This window comes from Camellia sinensis, chromosome 5 (assembly GCF_055761805.1).
Source record: "Camellia sinensis isolate YWXY chromosome 5, ASM5576180v1, whole genome shotgun sequence".
Classification (NCBI taxonomy): Eukaryota; Viridiplantae; Streptophyta; class Magnoliopsida; order Ericales; family Theaceae; genus Camellia; species Camellia sinensis.
Window position 1 is genome coordinate 217,880,653 of NC_138965.1, and position 17,742 is coordinate 217,898,394.

The window sequence follows — 17,742 nt, forward strand, 5'->3', positions numbered from 1 at the left end:
TATTTTTCAAATATGTCTAATCCTCTTTTTATCACACGCATTAACTGTGATGAGAAATGCATATAATGTGCGATCTTATCTCATTATTAATCACAGGTTTTATTAGATATTAATTACACTTAAAAGATATGATCTAAATGTTATTAATCACACTTAAAAGATGTGATCTAAATGTTTATTATCACATGTTTTATTAGTTATTAATCACACTAAAAGATATGATCTAAATTATTAATCAAACTTAAAAGATGTGATCTAAATGTTATTAATCACACTTAAAACATGTGATGGAATCATCTTTTAATGACACTCAAAAAGTGTGATTAAAAGTGACATTTTTTTTTTTGATCAGCAAAAGAAAAGATTTATTGATGATAAAAGAAAAATATGCAAAATTATATCAACAAATCAAGGAAGTGTACAAAGCATCATAGCCATCCTCCACAATTCAAACTAGGTTGGCACTGTAAAAGGAATACAATCATTTACTAGCACTTGACCCAAGATTAGTGAGAAACCAATCAAAAGAAACCAAAATCAGAAAAAACAAAAGCACAAAGCATCATTCCTGAAGTCACCCCAAGGAAGAAATATTTGCTCAGCCAACATCCTTGAAGCCTTTCAGCAACAATAGGGCAGATCACACACCAAAGCAAAACACACTCTAGAATCAACCACAACAGCAGAGCAAAACAGATCACAGAACAGACATGATGGGGCCATAATGCATACTTTAACTTGTTGCAGATTATACACCATGTCATTAACTGAGTAACTAGAATGAATTCCCCTAAATCTGCATTAACTTCAAATTTAATTCCATAATGAATTCCATTATGCATACTCCATAATGAATTATATCTTAATTTATCTAACAGACCTTCCAGAGCAAGAGACAGAAAACAGTCACCAACTACCTCTCACCTGCTTGAAGCTAACTTCTTCCCACACCACAAAACAGCATAGTAGCAAAAATCACCAAGACTAAGCAACCACAAAACTATAATTGAGCATAACAACAAAGTAGCATAGTAGTTAGAAACTCAACCACCAAGACTATGCAGTCACAAACTCAACCACCATTCCAGAAGCACAAGATTAGCAAGACCTTACTTCCTAATGTAAACCAGAACCCTCTACAACAGAGGACTATCAGCAACAGACTAGAACCCTCTACAACAGCCACAGACTAGAGACACACCATCGATCCTGTTGCCATGAACACCACCTCACCAACACTTTCCAATAGCAAACAAACAGACAATCAAACAGATAGCTGTTGCAGGACACCTGACATAATCCAGATCATTCAACCTCTATTTCTAATACAAAACTGCACTTGTTGCAAATTAAATGCCAGGTCATACATCGAGTACTCCACTTGAAGTGGCGAAGCTTTGAGCCACATAGCTACTCTAACCTTCACTAATTCACACAGATCTTCCAAATTTGGGTGAGAGCCATTGAAAACACACTCGTTTCGATGCTTCCATGTAGACCAGAGAATAGCTAAAGGTAAAACCTTCCAAATTTTCTTCTCCCGCTTATTTATTTTACAACCAGACCACCAGTGCAGCAAACCATTCACTGAACCTGTTAACACCCACTGCATACCCCACCATCGAACAATGTTGGACCAAAGCAACCAAACAAAAGGACAGCAAAGGAGAATGTGATCCACAGTTTCAACTTCAGTGTGACGGAACACACAATCAAGGTTTGCACTCCTTGTAAGTATTCCAATTCTATGAAGAAAACTAAAGGTTTTTGTCTTACCAAGCCAAGCTAGCCACCTAAAAAAGTGCACTTTGGGAGAAGCAAAGTTGTTCCAAATTGAGGCAGTCACTGGACTGTAGGACCCATAAGTGATTCACACCAATCATAAGCGGATGAAACTGTAAAAACAGCAGATGGGGTTGCATCCAACTTGAGCTCATCAGATCTGGTAGTACACACTAGTGGGGCATTGCTCAACAGATTTAAAATTCTAGTAACTTCTTCCTCCTCCTAGACCAACAGAGGTCATTTGAAGCCCAAATTCCAGCCATCATCCGTTGCCCTTCTTTCAAAGAGCGCACTCACAACACCATGTTTATCAGTAGATAAGGAAAAGAGCCTTGGGAATTCATCCATTAGGCATGCATTACCCACCCACTTGTCTCTCCAAAATTGAACTCTCCTCACATCCCCCAAGACAATCTGGGAATGAGAAATATAGAAATGATGCAACTCTGGATTAGACAAAACAACCTGAATTATATCAAACCAAATCTTGGAATCTCTACCCATTGATTTTGGTATCCATCTATCATCCATTGGTACATACTTTGCACGGATCACCTCATTCCAAAGGGACTAGTTCTCAACTCCAAATCTCCACCACCATTTTAGCAAGAGACATTGATTTAAACTCTTAATCCTCCTCAAACCTAGCCCACCTAAGTTCTTATTCTTAGTAGCCACCTCTCACCAGACCATATGTACTTTTCTTCTGAGATCGGAGCCACACCAAAGGAAAGTTGATTCCAGTCTCTCAATCTCCTTAGCCACTCTAACAAGGACACTGAACAAGGAAAGGAAATAAATGGGCAGATTGGACATAACAAATCTTATTAGGGTTAAACGCCTAGCAAAAGATATTAACCTTCCCTTCCATGTGGACAATTTTTGTTTGAATTTATTAAGAATCGGTTTCCAAGTACTCATTCTGCTAGGGGTGGCTCCTAAAGGAAGGCCCAAGTATTTGAAAGGCAACTTTTGGTAAAGGCAATTCAAACAAGCTGCAAACTCCAGCAACAATCCCTCATCAACCCCAACACCGCATATGACACTCTTATGATAATTAATTTTCAAACCTGATGAAATCTCAAAGCATCTTAAAATTCTTTTAATGTTGCTCACCTCCACTCTGTCTGCATTACAAAACAAAATCGTATCATCCGCAAATTGCAAGTGCGTGACTCTTAATCCAGACCGTGACTTCGAGTCCTGAACTGTAGTGAGCCCAATGAACAAAACGGGGGGGATTTCCTCCCAGGACGTTCGGGGACGTCTACAGTTTCTGGCGACTCTGCTGGGGATTTAGAGAACTTGACTCGAACTCATGATATCTTGTTTTGATTACACTAATGTGTTTCATTGCATTGCATCTGCATTGGTGCGCCTAGGACACTGTATTTGTCGTATGCTATTCTTGAACGGTTTGCCGGAGGCTCGCTTCAAGAAGCGTGCCATAAGGCTGACCGGTTGCGGGCTCTGCCACGACCGGAACACAAATCCCGGTTTTACCGGGGCACCCTTTTTGACCATTCGACCTAGTGCATATTCGGAATCCATAGTGACCATTCCAAACTAGGACAGGTTGCTTACCCATTTATAGGTTGTTTGAAACCGCTGCGTGCGTAGTGAAACCTTAGTTCCTGACAAAATAGGGCAGGGAAACCTTACCCCAACATAGGGGTGTTTTAGCTCTCACTTGTTTGTTATGTGCTTTTAGAGTGCATCTCTATACGAATGCATGTATCAGTTTACAAGTTTGGGCATCAGGCCTACGGGCACCAGTTCAGTATTTTCGGAATCAGTTATCTGCGGGTATCAGATTCAGCTTCGGGGACAGTGATTTGGGAATAGTGATTTGGGAATAATGATCGGTCTTTGAGAACAGTGTATCAATTGTGTGTTAATTATACCCGACTGTGTGTTGTGTTTATTTATGCCGTTATGTTGTCTGTTCGTCTGCTCGTTTATTTCCTTATTATTGCTTTATTTATCTTTTTGCTAGGTAGCTTAGCACAATTGCTTCAGACCAAACAGATAATCCCCAAGCACTCTGGACAAGAGGTCGTCGACTCAATCGATCTAAGGATCTGGTCGACGGACAACCAGTGTTCCACTCTCTACCCCTGGTTATCAGACGGAGGTTGAAAAGGTGTAATGTATCTGAGCAGAGGTTGCCAGAGCAGTGGATTACCCCATCAGTGGACAGTCAGATTGAGATCCCAATTGTTGCTATAGAGATAGACCTGCCAATAGTTCAGACAGATTAGGGCAGTATGGCGGGACTGACAGGAGTTGAGGAAATGATGCGTCAGATGCAAGACACCATGAGAGCCATGCAGCAGGATGCTATTCGCCGAGATGAATTTCCCAAACAATAGGCCGAGATCATGGCCCAGCAGGCAGAGTTAATTGCCAGATTGCAACAACAAACCGGGGCATCTGCTTCACACCCAGTTCCTCCCCCACCAGGAGTCCTGGCACTCGAGGAGGCACCAAACCAAATGTCCAGGCAGATACGGACATACCAACGGGGCCAACTCCGTCCCCAATTCTGCCCCAGCTATCTAAGGCACCTACGCCTGTCAATCAACCGAACTCTCCCTTCGAGTTCGAGGTAGACCATACAGCACTGAAATTGAGCAAGCTTGAGAAGTTGTTCAAGAAATCCCAAGGGGTAAAGGCTATCCCGGATATCGAGGACGGGTATACCGACGTGGCTGTGATGTTGCCAGATAGGTTTAAAATGCCACAAATTGATTGCTTCGACGGATCTGGGGACCCCATGGTGCATCTCCGGCTATTCTCAGATATACTACGACCAATGGGCCTCACCAAACCACAAAAGCTTTCACTATTCGGCCGGACCATGTCGGGTGTGGCTGTTATCTGGTATGCGAAGTTAGAGGATGATGTCAAGCGGAGTTGGGATGAAATGGCCGAGGCCTTTGTCGCACAATACTCTTACAATACCCAAATCGAGATTACGACCCGAGATCTCGAAACAACAAGGCAGGAGCCTAAGGAGAGCTTCTTGGATTTTGTAACTCGGTGGAGGGCGAAGGCTTCGATGATGACCCTGAGGCCTACCAACAAAGACCAAATCAGGTTGATTGTGCCCAATCTCCAGCCAAAACTGATGCAAAAAATGATTGTGCTCCCCTTTTCCACTTTTTCAGATCTACATGAAAATGGGGGTACAAATTGAAGATGCAATGAAACAAGGTCTGATTGACCAAGATAGAGAGCAACCCAGAAGAACCTTTAACTGCAACAACAATACAAGCCTAAGTGGCACTACAACTGCAAGAGCTTCGGAGGTGAGCATGGTCACCACCATTCCCCCTCTCCTTCCAAGACCCGTGGCAGCTACACCTTTCTCCGGCGTGTCCGGAAGCAACACACAAACCACCCGATTCCAACCCAAAGGCCAAAGAACCTTCACCCCTCTGTATATTCCCCTGTCCAAGGCTCTAGGGGTATTAATCAAGAAAGGGCACTTAAAGCCCTTGGAGCCGAGGCCATTGCCAAATCCACTTGCTCCTTATCATAACCTAGCAAAATACTGCGCATATCACCAACAACATGGTCACGACACTGACCAATGTTTCAGATTGCGTCATGAAATTCAAGACCTCATTGACAAGCAGGTGATTGTACCTCCAGAAAAACCCAATGTCACAACAAACCCTCTCCTATCGCACAACCAAGCTCCACCTCCCAAAAGAATCAACTTCATCCAGACAGGGGTCGTGTCTTACGATCCCAGCATATATATGACTCCTTCCCACCTACCTAAGCCAGAGGTGCTCCTTCCTGACTGCACTGACTCTTTGTGCATGTTGGACATCTCTAGAACCCAACCTAAGCCAATGGTGGTGACTGGCAAAGATAGAACACAGGAGATTTCAGAGGAGGATGGAATTGTTCAATCAGGGTTTGAGCAGTCTGGGAGTGTCGCTGGGGAAGCCTATGATCTGAGTGATTACATTCTGCCAGCAGGCCAGTTTGAGCCTAACATTGAATTGCCAGAGAGGGCAGAACTGTGTGTGATCCGAGGGGATGGGTTTGAGCAGGGGACAGATGGTTTGACGGCTGTGGAAGAGGACTTGGCCAACCTCCAGTTTTTCAACGACCAAGATCCAGGAGACACGGCAGTCAACTGGTTTGATTATGAGGAATCGACAAAGGCTACTGGGTGGCTTGATGACCTGCCAAACGTTGTTGATGAAGCTTAGTTGGAACAGGGCTCGGCAGGGGCAAGCATATCAATGGTGGCCGGAAGGGCCGAAAATCAGAATGAATCGCCGAAGAGCGCCGATGCTAAGAATTCCGCTCGAGACTTGGGCATTATGAATGCGGGAATTGTTGAACAGCCAGCTGTACTGACATAGTTGGAAGAAGAAAGGTTTGAGGATGCCGAGAGAATTAGGAAAGCTAAGGGTCCTGAGGGGACTAAGAGTGCTGTGTGCACGAAGATAGAGAATGCTGCGAGCATGTGGACGGAGAGTATTGCGGGTGCAATTGAACCGGAGCCAGACAGGTGTCTGTTGCTGCCGACGGAATGTGGTGGAAGGACGATGATTTATGTCTCGCCCACACGGATGAGGATTGGGGGAGTAATCAGCCTGATGATACCCGGTATATCGGTGAGGTCGATCATATGACGAGAAGCAGGCTGTATTTCAAGCCCCTGCACCTAGACCAGCCGAAGGCATCTGGAAAGGATAAGGAAGTTGAGAGACAGAAAGAGAAGCAAGTCGAAGAAGAGGCTGTACTGAAGCAGTTAAAGAAGATACAAGCAGACATCTCCATCTAGGGACTGCTTATGGCATCGCGAGTGCATCGACAAGCTGTCTTATCGGCCATGGACAAGGCCAAGCTCTCTATAGACACCACGCCCGAACAGCTGGTGGGCTTAGTTTTTCCGGGAGGAGCTATCCCGATGTTGACCTTTTCTAAAAAAGAACTGCCACCTGAGGGTGCGAACCATAACAAGCCACTCTACATCTCCGTGGAGTGCAGAAATAAATGGATACCCGTGGTGCTTGTCGACACAGGGTCCGCCATCAATGTATGTCCAGCGAGGACTGCCTATGCAATCGGCTTGAAGACCGCGGACTTTGTGCCAACAGCCCAGGTGATTCGGGCTTATGACAACAAAAGCAGAGAAGTCATGGGGACAGCGAAAATTCAGACCAAGGTTAGGCCGGGGCAGCATGAAATTGACTTTAACATCTTAGAGGTTCCCGCCACTTTCAATCTACTCTTGGGGCGGCCGTGGCTGCATCAAGTGAAGGCAGTTTCTTCTACCTTGCATCAAATGGTGAAATACCCCCATGGAAAGGGAGTAGCCATTTTTTTTGGGAATTCATCGATCTATCCCCCGCCGGAAGTATCTACGCCAGTTTTAGAAATTGAGCACGGTATGCAGGATGTGTTCTTATCCAGTTTTACCCTAGCTAAGGCCCGGGTTGTGCAGAACATCTTAGCTGTTAATGAGGGGGTGTATGTCAGTGCTCAATCAGTATACCTTATGAACAAGTTTCAACATATCCCCGGGATGGGATTGGGAAAGAGCGGCGGAAGGGCGTCGCAGCATCGGCAGAGGTGCCACATAACCCACATACCTTTGGTTTGGGTTATCTGCCCACCAAAGAGGATTGGATAAGGAAGGGTAAGGAGATGGCTGGGAGAGCTAGAGCGAAGAAGGCGAGGAGGCCTTTTGACTTAATGAACCGGCCCAGTCAGGGTACCCTAAACGGACGCTTCGTCCAGGAGGGGGAGGACTTTCCATTTTGTGGCTTCCTAGGGCCATGGCTGAACGCAGAGAGGAAGCGCGTGCCGAGGTTTGAGATTTTCTTTGGCTTGCAGTTACCCGGGGATCACGTTGCCGAAGAGCAGACAGACCCATTAGCCGAGGTTGAGCAGAGCAAGAAAGTGGAGTCTAAGGACGCCGAAAGTGAGATGGGGGTAGCGCTGGCGTGTCTACTTTCAGATCCTTCGATCGAACAGAAGTGCTTGGGGGATAACTTCTCGGTATGCATGATGGGGAATGGAACAGTTGCGGGCCCACCAGCAACTATTTTGGATGCATCCATTGCACCCTCTCTCATCTGGCAGTATGAAGAGGGATTTTTGTCAAGCAGCACTGGGTCAGGTAGTGAGCCGGAGTCTGATTCCACCGAGTCTGTTGAGTCGGAATCAGGTTCCAGCTCGACTGAGTCTGAGTCTGGTATTCCTAGGGATGATAACCCGGATGCCACAGTCTTGTCCAGGTCGTCTTTTTCTTTCTCTTTTAAGTCTGTTGTAACTGAAAAATCGGATAATTTGGATGTGCTTAATAAGAATGATTTGGCTGTGGTTTCTAAGTACTTTTCTTTGCCCTTGATTTATTGCATTAATTCAGACTTTCAAAATTTTGATGAAAATGACGAGGAAGAAATTCCTCCGGTTTTGTAACACTTAATTGAACAAGAGCAGGAAAGATTTGTTAAACCCTTAATGGATGAAATCACTACTGTGAATGTCGGTACTGAGGAGGACCCACGGTTGGTTCAGATCTGGTCCACGTTGTCTTCGGAGAAACACGAGCGCTTAGTCGCTTTATTAAAAGATTTCAAAGATGTTTTCGCGTGGTCATACGAAGACATGCCCGGAATCGATCTTGAGATTGTATAGCACCGGATCCCTCTTGACCCCGAGGCTCAACCAGTTAAACAAAAACTCAGAAGGATCCGCCCGGATTGGGCTCTCAAGATTAAAGAAGAGGTCACCAAGCAGATTGATGCAGGTTTCCTGCTGGTATCCAAATACCCGACTTGGTTGGCCAACATTATTCCAGTGCCGAAGAAGGATGGTAGGATCCGAGTATGCGTGGATTTCAGGGACTTGAATAAAGCTAGTCCGAAGGACGACTTCCCCTTGTTGCATATCGATGAGTTAGTGGACTTCACGGCGGGGCATGCTTTGCTTTTGTTTATGGATGGCTTTTCGAGCTACAACCAGATAGTGATGGCACCCGAAGACCAGGAAAAGACTACATTCACCACCCCGTGGGGGACTTATTGCTGCAGGGTAATGCCATTTGGGCTGAAAAACGCTGGAGCTACATATCAACGGGCCGCGACCACAATATTGCACGACATGATCCACAAAGAGGTTGAGGTGTATGTGGATGACATGATTGTCAAGTCCAAGGAAAGAGAGGTCCACTACACCGCCTTGAAAAAGTTCTTTCGAAGGATCAGAGAATTCCGATTGCGGTTGAATCCTCAGAAGTGTACGTTCGGTGTCACAGCAGGGAAAATGTTGGGGTCCCTCATTACACAGAGAGGTATCGAAGTCGACCCTTCCAAAAACAAGGTCATCCTAGAAATGCCACCACCAAGGACTGAAAAGGAAGTGCGGGGCTTTTTGGGTAAAGTGCAATTCAGAAGACGGTTTATCTCAAAATTAGCCTTGACTTGTGAACCACTTTTTGGTCTCCTGAAGAAAGGAAAGAAATTCCAGTAGGACGGCTGATGCCAAGCTACTTTTGAAAAAATCAAGGAATATTTACAGAATCCACCTGTGTTGTCACCACCAGAACCGAGAAGACCGTTGATATTGTACCTTTCGGTAACTGAGACCACAATGGGCTGCATGCTCGCGCAGGAATCAGAGGATAAAGTGGAAAGGGCCATCTACTATCTAAGCAAGAAGATGTTAGAGTATGAAACTCGCTACACACCATTGGAGAAGGCTTGCTTGGCCTTGGTATGGGCTACCAGGAAGCTGCGGCACTACCTGTTAGCTCACTCTGTAATGTTGGTTTCGAGATTAGATCCCATCAAATATTTCTTTGAGAAACCGGCACTTACGGGTAGGCTAGCCCGTTGGTTGCTGTTGCTTTCCGAATTCGATCTAAAATATGTGATGCGTAAGTCGGTCAAGGGAAGAGTAGTAGTAGAGTTCTTAGCCGATCATCCAGTGGAAGAGGGTGAAGCAGTTGTGTACTTATTCCCAGATAAGGCCATTTTGCATATCGACGACGAGTTTTGGACAATGTACTTTGACAGAGCGTCAAACCAATATGGGTATGGGATAGGAGTGTTGCTGATAGCACCCGACAATTCCCGTATCCCTTTAGCATTCAAGCTCCGGTTCAAAGTCTCGAACAACGAAGTAGAGTATGAAGCATGCATTGCCGGTCTAGAAGTAGCCTTGGAACTAGGGGCAAAATGATTGGACATCATCGGGGACTCGAACCTTGTTGTATCTCAAGCGAAAGGAGATTGGAAAGTCAAAGAAGAAAAGATGATGATGTATCATCAGGCCCTGGATTTGTTAATTCCTCGGTTTGAGAAGCTAAACTTTGCTCATCTAGTAAGAGAGAACAACAGGTTCGCAGATTCACTAGCAACTTTATCTTCCATGATAGACATCCCGTTTGGAGTCCGGATGCGTCCAGTCATTATTGACCAGAAGTTTGCGCCAGCTTACGAGTCAATTGCTACTATAGACGAGGTTCAAGATGAGAACCCCTGGTATTACGACATTTGAAACTTCTTGGAGAAAGAGGCGTATCCACCAGGGACAAATGCCAAGGATAAAAGGGCAATAAGAAGAATGGCCGTTCAGTTCATCATCTACGGAGGTAAATTGTACAAGAGAGGTCATCTGGGAATGCATAAGCTATGCGTTGAAGCTGAAGAATCAAAACGCCTGATAGAGGCCATCCATGGAGGGGAATGCGGTGCGCATATGGACGGGGTAATGCTGGCACGGAAGATCCTCAGACAGGGTTACTACTGGTCCACCATGGAGGAGGATTGTATCGGCTTTGTTCGGCGATGCCACAAATGTCAGATCCATGCAAACCGCATGAACATCCCGCCGTCGAAATTGTACAATATGACTTCGTCATGGCCATTTTCATTTGGGGAATCGATGTGATTGGGGCTGTCACTCCGAAGGGGTCGAACGAGCATGAGTTCATCTTGGTCGCGATAGATTATTTCACGAAGTGGGTTGAGGCCCAATCCTATGCGGTGTTGAAGGCGTCACATGTTGTAAAATTCATCAGAAACCACATCATCTGTCGTTATGGGGTCCTAAACGAGGTCATTTCAGATAATGGTTCCCACTTCAAGAAGGAAGTGATTGACTTGTTGGAGAAATACAACGTGGCTTTTCATAAGTTGTCTACATATCGGCCGCAAACCAATGGAGCGGTTGAGGCCGCCAACAAGAATATCAAACACATATTGCAGAAGATGGTGGAAACCTACCGAGATTGGCCAGACAAGCTGCCGTTTGCTCTGTGGGGGTACTGGACTTCAATTAGAGCTTCTACTGGGGCGACTCCGTAGTCATTAGTTTATGGGATGGAGGCTGTTTTACCTATTGAAATTGAGGTTCCGTCTTTGCGAGTGCTGGCTGAGTGTCAGATAGCCGAAGCCGATTGGCAACAGAGTAGATTTGAAAAACTCATGCTTTTTGACGAGCGCAGACTGAAAGCACTGTACCATGTTCAAGGCTATCAGCGCAGAATTGCCAGGGCTTTTAACAAGAAAGTTAAGTCCAGGAATCTAAAAGAAGGAGATTTGGTGCTGAAAGACAACCGAGCTCCCATCCACGACCCAAGGGGCAAGTTCAGACGCAATTGGACTGGTCCCTACATCATCAAAGCTATCTGGTTAGGTGGAGCTGTGGTTCTAATGGACCTAGATGGCTTAGAGTTCTCGCAACCGATCAACATGGACAAGTTGAAGAAATATTACCCCTGAGAGGCTCGCTAGGCCGAAAACCCGAAAGGGCGACCTAGGCAAAAGTTAGAGCATTGAAAAATTGGAAAATATAAAAACTGAGCTTGCAAGGTTCAAAACCCGCAAAGGGCGGCCTTGGCAAAAGTTAGAGCGTAAAAGGAGAGTGAAAATACTCGAGTAAACCTAAGCCTGAACTACGTAAGGCTTGATTCCCATCTTTGGGATACGTAGGCAGCTTCATCCTGACGTTCAGCCATAAACTTTTCCCCGATCAACTTTGTCCATTTGATTATCTCATCCATCTTTGTCTATTCAGCATTCAAGAGTTCGGTTATGATCTCTGGTGCAGCGCTCTTCAGACTAGGAGCAACTTTCCGTTGCTGCGCAGTGTTGCGGTGCTCTTCAGACTAGGGGCAACTTTCCAGTTGCTAGGATCCGAGGTTGTGCATCTCAGTGACAGATTTCACGCATGCCCAGTTTTTATCCATATCGAAAATGGTTTTGAAAAGTTTTAATAAAAGTTGACTGTGTTCAAGATTAATCTTTTTACAACTTAGACCATTTTTGGACCAAAGCGGAAAATTTTCAGTACCCACAACCTTCAATTTCATTGATTTCAATACAGAGTTCTCCTGCTCTTGCATATAAATTGAAGTTATTTTTTATTACAATCATAAGGAAAACTTGAAAGTACTAATAAAGCAATAAATCCGGGGCATAGCTAAGTCAGGTGTTCCTGCGCCCCCTCCCAGAGCTGGTCGAAGCCTCCGATGCCAAAGTAGGCCCTTCCTGCGCCTCTTCATTGAGCCAATCCAAGCACTCATCAGACAAGGTGCAACTGAAAGTGGAAGCAGGGGCCAGGAGCTCTCTAGTCCTCCATGCTGTGGCACACCGGGCAAGCTGTGCGCCTCGAACCAGGAATGCAGCAGGATACTCCATCCCCTCTGGCAGGCAAGTCTGATCATGACCAAACTGGCGCCGGAACCGAAACGGAAAGTAGAACACACAGTGAGTCAGACTAATCAATTAAATCCCCGTCTGCCGGGACATGCTATAGCTCATTGCCGAGAGATTGAGCCAAGGACAACGCCAGGCAATGCGATCCGCAGACAAATTGCACATGCAGTCGAACCACCATCCCTCATCAAGGGCATCGACTAGGCGTTTTTGGAAAAAGTAGCCGCGGGCTGAGTATGCGGGGCAAGACTCCACAATCTGTAACTTGTCCATCAACCACACCTGGGGAGGGATTGGAAAATGAGAGAATAAAGAATAGAGAGATGTACGATGAGAGAAAAGTAAGAAAAGGGCTTTGCGAGAAAAACTGAGCCTGAGGGCCGAGTGATGTGAGCAATACATATGTGAGATGGGGTGGGAAACATTACCTGCAATAGTAGTGGGCTCCCCGCAAGCCTAGCCGTCTCTTGGTGATAGAAAGCATCCAAGCCCATCAGCGTCTCGGCCAATGCCATGACAATGCAGCTCTTTCCTTCCTTCAAGCCTTGAGCAACTTCAATCAGACCAATGCTAGATCCGCTAAAGCCCGGGGCCAGCAAAAAGTGAGATAGCATGCACAAGCAAAGGGCGTGTTGCCGAAAACCTTGCCAATGATGGTTGCCGCGGTTACCAGCATCAGAAAAGCGATGAATCAAGCCAAGGATATCAAGTTCCCCGTTACAGATCAGAGACCGAGCATCGTGCGTGGTGAGCCCACACATCTGTCCTAAAGCTTGGGCGTGACCAAAGCGAAACTGGGACAAAATCTCTTCATGGCGTTCAGATTCCATCAAAACACGAAAATCTTCGAAGGTCGGACACATTTCTTGCCCGCCAAAGCTAAAGACATGTGTTACCGGATTCCAAAACCTCGCCGCAGCATGGAGGAAAGGAATGTGCAGCGAAGTACGGCTCAGCGTGAATAGTGCATTTAAGCCGAAGCCCCGGAAGTTCAACTTTTCTGAGCCATCTAAAGTAGCAATCCAAGCTGTGAGATTTTGGGTGAAGAACGCCTCCATTTTGATGCAAAACTAAGATGAAATGAGAGAACCACGAGGCTGGAGCTTTTAAAGAGGATAAGGCACTGTTCGGAGGACACGTGTCGAAAATTTGGTAGCTGCCAAGCTAAGTGGTCGGCCGGCCACCTTTTCTGGTAGGCCGACCACCCCTCTCCCCTCCAATATAAAAAGCTGGTCGGCCAGCTCCCAAAGGTGGTCGGCCATGGAGGAAAACACCCCTTTGGTCTTGTTCTAGCTTCTAGAAGAAAGTTCCTAGCATTTCCATGCATCTGGGGTGTTGAAGGTGCGAGTTTTCCTCTGTTTCGGATGCGTTCCGTCACCCAGATCGTCCAAAATGCATTTGTTTATCGAGTTGTTATTAAATCCTGCTTATCGAGTTGTTGCTTTTCTTATTGAGTTGTTGTTTTGCTTATCGAGTTGTTTAGTTTATTGAGTTGTTAAGTTTTGTTGAGCTGTCGAGTTTTGTATATTGAGTTGTTACTCTCTGTTTAATCAACGTTGTTGTGTTTTGTTCATCGAGTTGTAAACTTGCTAAGGTTCTGTTCTTTCTTAGTAAGTTAAGTTACTTTGTTTGTTGCGTCGGTTCACTACTTGACTTGGCAATTTTCAAATGCACAATTCCATTCAATCTCATTTTGTGCAAAATGATGCGATGCGATGCAAGAACATAAAATACAACACGTTTTCAAAAGCTGTTTCATTCCATCATGTTTCCTTTGTTACAACATTTTACAACAAGGGTACAAGTTTTACAGAAAATAAAACTGCCTAATAATGTACAATGTACTACAACTACTAGTAAAAAAAGGTAAATAAAGCAGGGAACAGCTGCATCAATGCTCTCAAGCACAGGAGTAAGAGGCCCTCTTCGTCCTCTTCTGCGGAACAGCCTCAGCACTATCATCGCCATCTGAGTCAGAGCTGTCATTCTCGAGATCCTCCTCGGCCTCATCTCCAGAACCGGAACCGGAACCGGAACCACCATCTCTTTCAGCAGATGTCTCTGACTGGGGATGCGCAGGCTCCTCCTCCTCGCTGGACTCCTCCTCTATGATAGGTGCTCTGCGCCCACCTTGTCTGCGAGACGACTCCCCTCTACCAACTCCTCAAAAAGGCCTAGATGGCCCAGCTTCTCGGGAAGGCCCAGATGGCCCGGCCTGTGGTCCGGTATATATCGGAGGCATCTGAAAAGAAAGAGTGCAATTTGAATGCATCAGCCAAAATGTGTATATCAGATGCAGGTACAAGAAAGCTACATGAAGTGGGTGCATGCAGATACAGTACGTAAATGTGGTGTGTGTCAGATGTGCTATACACAGGCAGCCTATCAATGTAGTGAAATGTTCAAGATCAGCGTGTCATCAGAAGTATGATAAATGCGAGAAAACTAAAGAGTACCGAGACACCCATGATGGACAGCTGCGCCTCTCTCCGCAAGACCATACCCTCGAGTGAGGCCACCAATCCGAGCATCCCCTCCATGTACTCTCTGGGTGGCTGCAGATACAAGCTCAAATCATCAATGAATAAATGTGTGTCTAAGTATCTGAGTGATAAATGAAAAGTAGTGGGACATACCGGTGGTGAGTCAGGATCACTGACATATCGATGATCAGGCATAGGAGGCTCTATCGAAATCGAGTAGGAGCTCCCGTATCGCCAACCCGTCAATTTGGTCGGAATGTCTGGCCATCCTGCATGATGATAAGTCAGGGGAATCGGAGGGACCAGTCCAACCCCACCCCTAGATATACCAGTCCTACTGGCTGAAGGAATGTCTCTAGCTCGGGTGCGACTCGAGGATGGCATGCCAGTAGACCTCCTCGTAGGAGTACGAACACCTGCCAATGGAGGCATCAAGTAGGTGTGACGGTAGGTCGCGTACTCCCCGTCCTCCAAATGCAGCAGTGTATCAGTGCCCAGCCTGGCGTCAATGACACCCTAGGGAGTAAGCCTATCAGTGAGCTGCATATCATCTGGGGGTACTGAAGGGACACTCGGCTCAGGGAAGCCCATAGTCTGACGAAGGAAGCGTTCCCCCAGAAACCAGGCCCTACCAACCGGACCCTCAAACAAGATCCTATACCGGGAGGTGGCCCATCCTTCGGCAAGCTGAAATCGGAGGTCCCCACCCAAAGGCACCCAGGGCTGCCAGGTGATCTATTACCTCTGTCGATTAGAAATTGTAGATGTGCAAAATAAATCAAGGATGAAAACATAGAGAACTGAGAGTTCTGAATTACCTCTGTCGGTCGCGCCGTGTCGAAGTACTGCCGCAGGTAGGGGAGAGTCTCCCGAGGCCCAGACCGGTACTGGCCCTCGAAAACGAGCAAATAAGGGGTCATGAGAGGGCCTCCACCTCGAGCTCTGGGGCTAGCGTCGGGAAGTACGTAAAAACCCATAACTGTAGAAAACAGGGCAAAAGCCATCAGAATACAGAATGCTGAGTGCAGAATCTGAATACAGAATGCTGAGTACAGAATGTAAAGTGTGCCGTGTGTGCAATGTACAGATAATGAAAAGTAGAAATGTGAATCAAGAGGGCAGAAGGTACCTCCCAGGCTCTCCAGTAGCCACCGACTATGTTCCCCCGTCCGCGGGAGGTCGCGCTCATGTAGCAATAGAGGGTAGCCAAGCTGGCGCCACCCTAGTCATACTGACTAACCTGCGAGAGGTCTACCAGGGCCCTCAGCAGAAATAGCCCAACGGTGTTCCCCCTGTCGGCAAACAGAGTGGTCCCGAAGAGGAACATCAAAAACCCTCGGGCGTACTATGCAATCTCCTCAGGAGTCTCGGGCTCAGCCCCCCTGAACTGTGTAGAAAACCAGGTGTATCGGACTCGGCCCGAAGATTGGTCGACCGGTGGGCGAGCTCCCAATAGATGAATCCAGGCAGCCTCCCACCAACCCATATCCTCATCGTAGGGGATCGCCCAGCCTCCCACGTCGAGGCCTGTCAACACGGCGAAGTCAAATGGCGTCATAGTCATATCCCCGGCAGATGAGAAATGAAAAGAGTTGGTGGTGTCCCACCACCTCTCCACCAGGGCGCCCATCAACATCCTACTAGCTGGATAGCGAGATATCCCAGTACAAAAGGGCCCGAACCCTGGTAGATCAACCCAATTGCGGACAGCCTCCGGGAGCTCCACATACCAATCTCTCGCAGCAATAGAACCGTATCCCCGTGTAACGCGAGAGGACATCAGCATTCATAATGAACACATGTATTCAGTTTCAGAATGGAATGAATAAGCTGTGTGCAAATGAAAGATATGAGCTGTGTGCAAATCAAATCAAATTCAATCAAAGTTTGTGCTGCGTGTTCAACTTTCAATTAAATGTGAGCTGCGTGTTCACAATAAATTTAGGTTGTGTGTTCAGATTTCGGAAATTTAAAGCTTGGGCTGCGTGTTCAACTTTCAATTAAATGTGGGCTGCGTGTTCACAATCAAATTTGGGCTGTGTGTTCAGATTTCAGAAATTTAAAGCTTGGGCTGCGTGTTCACAATCAAATTTGGGCTGTGTTCAGATTTCAGAAATTTAAAGCTTGGGCTGCGTGTTCAACTTTCAATTAAATGCAGGCTGCGTGTTCACAATCAAATTTGGGCTGTGTGTTCAGATTTCAAAAATTTAAAGTTTGGGCTGCGTGTTCAACCTTCAATTAAATGTGGGCTGCGTGTTCACAATCAAATTTGGGTTGTGTGTTCAGATTTCAGAAATTTAAAGTTTGGGCTGCGTGTTCAACCTTCAATTAAATGTGGGCTGCGTGTTCACAATCAAATTTGGGCTGTGTATTCAGATTTCAGAAATTTAAAGTTTGGGCTGCGTGTTCAACCTTCAATTAAATGTGGGCTGCGTGTTCACAATCAAATTTGGGCTGTGTGTTCAGATTTCAGAAATTTAAAATTTGGGCTGTGTGTTCAATCTTCAATTAAATGTGGGCTGCGTGTTCACAATCAAATTTGGGCTGTGTGTTCAGATTTCGGAAATTTAAAGTTTGGGCTGTGTGTTTAACTTTCAATTAAATGTGGGTTGCGTGTTCACAATCAAATTTGGGCTGTGCGTTCAGATTTCAGAAATTTAAAGTTTGGGCTGCATGTTCAACTTTCAACAAACGTGGGCTGCGTGTTCACAATTAAATTTGGGCTGTGTGTTCAGATTTCAGAAATTTAAAGTTTGGGCTGCGTGTTCAACCTTCAA

General features: G+C 46.0%; 1 protein-coding gene across 1 annotated transcript in view; it reads right to left on the reverse strand.

The window, feature by feature from the left end:
- Window positions 1-621: 621 nt before the first annotated feature.
- LOC145792094 (uncharacterized) overlaps window positions 622-17,742 on the reverse strand; it is a 37,695-nt gene continuing 20,574 nt past the window's right edge. The window contains exons 3-6 of the mRNA XM_082872584.1: window positions 2,645-2,912; window positions 2,471-2,563; window positions 925-984; window positions 622-796 (exon numbers count right to left, since the gene is read on the reverse strand). Coding sequence (XP_082728710.1) covers window positions 622-796; window positions 925-984; window positions 2,471-2,563; window positions 2,645-2,912 — 596 coding nt within the window. The remainder of the gene's footprint in view (window positions 797-924; window positions 985-2,470; window positions 2,564-2,644; window positions 2,913-17,742) is intronic.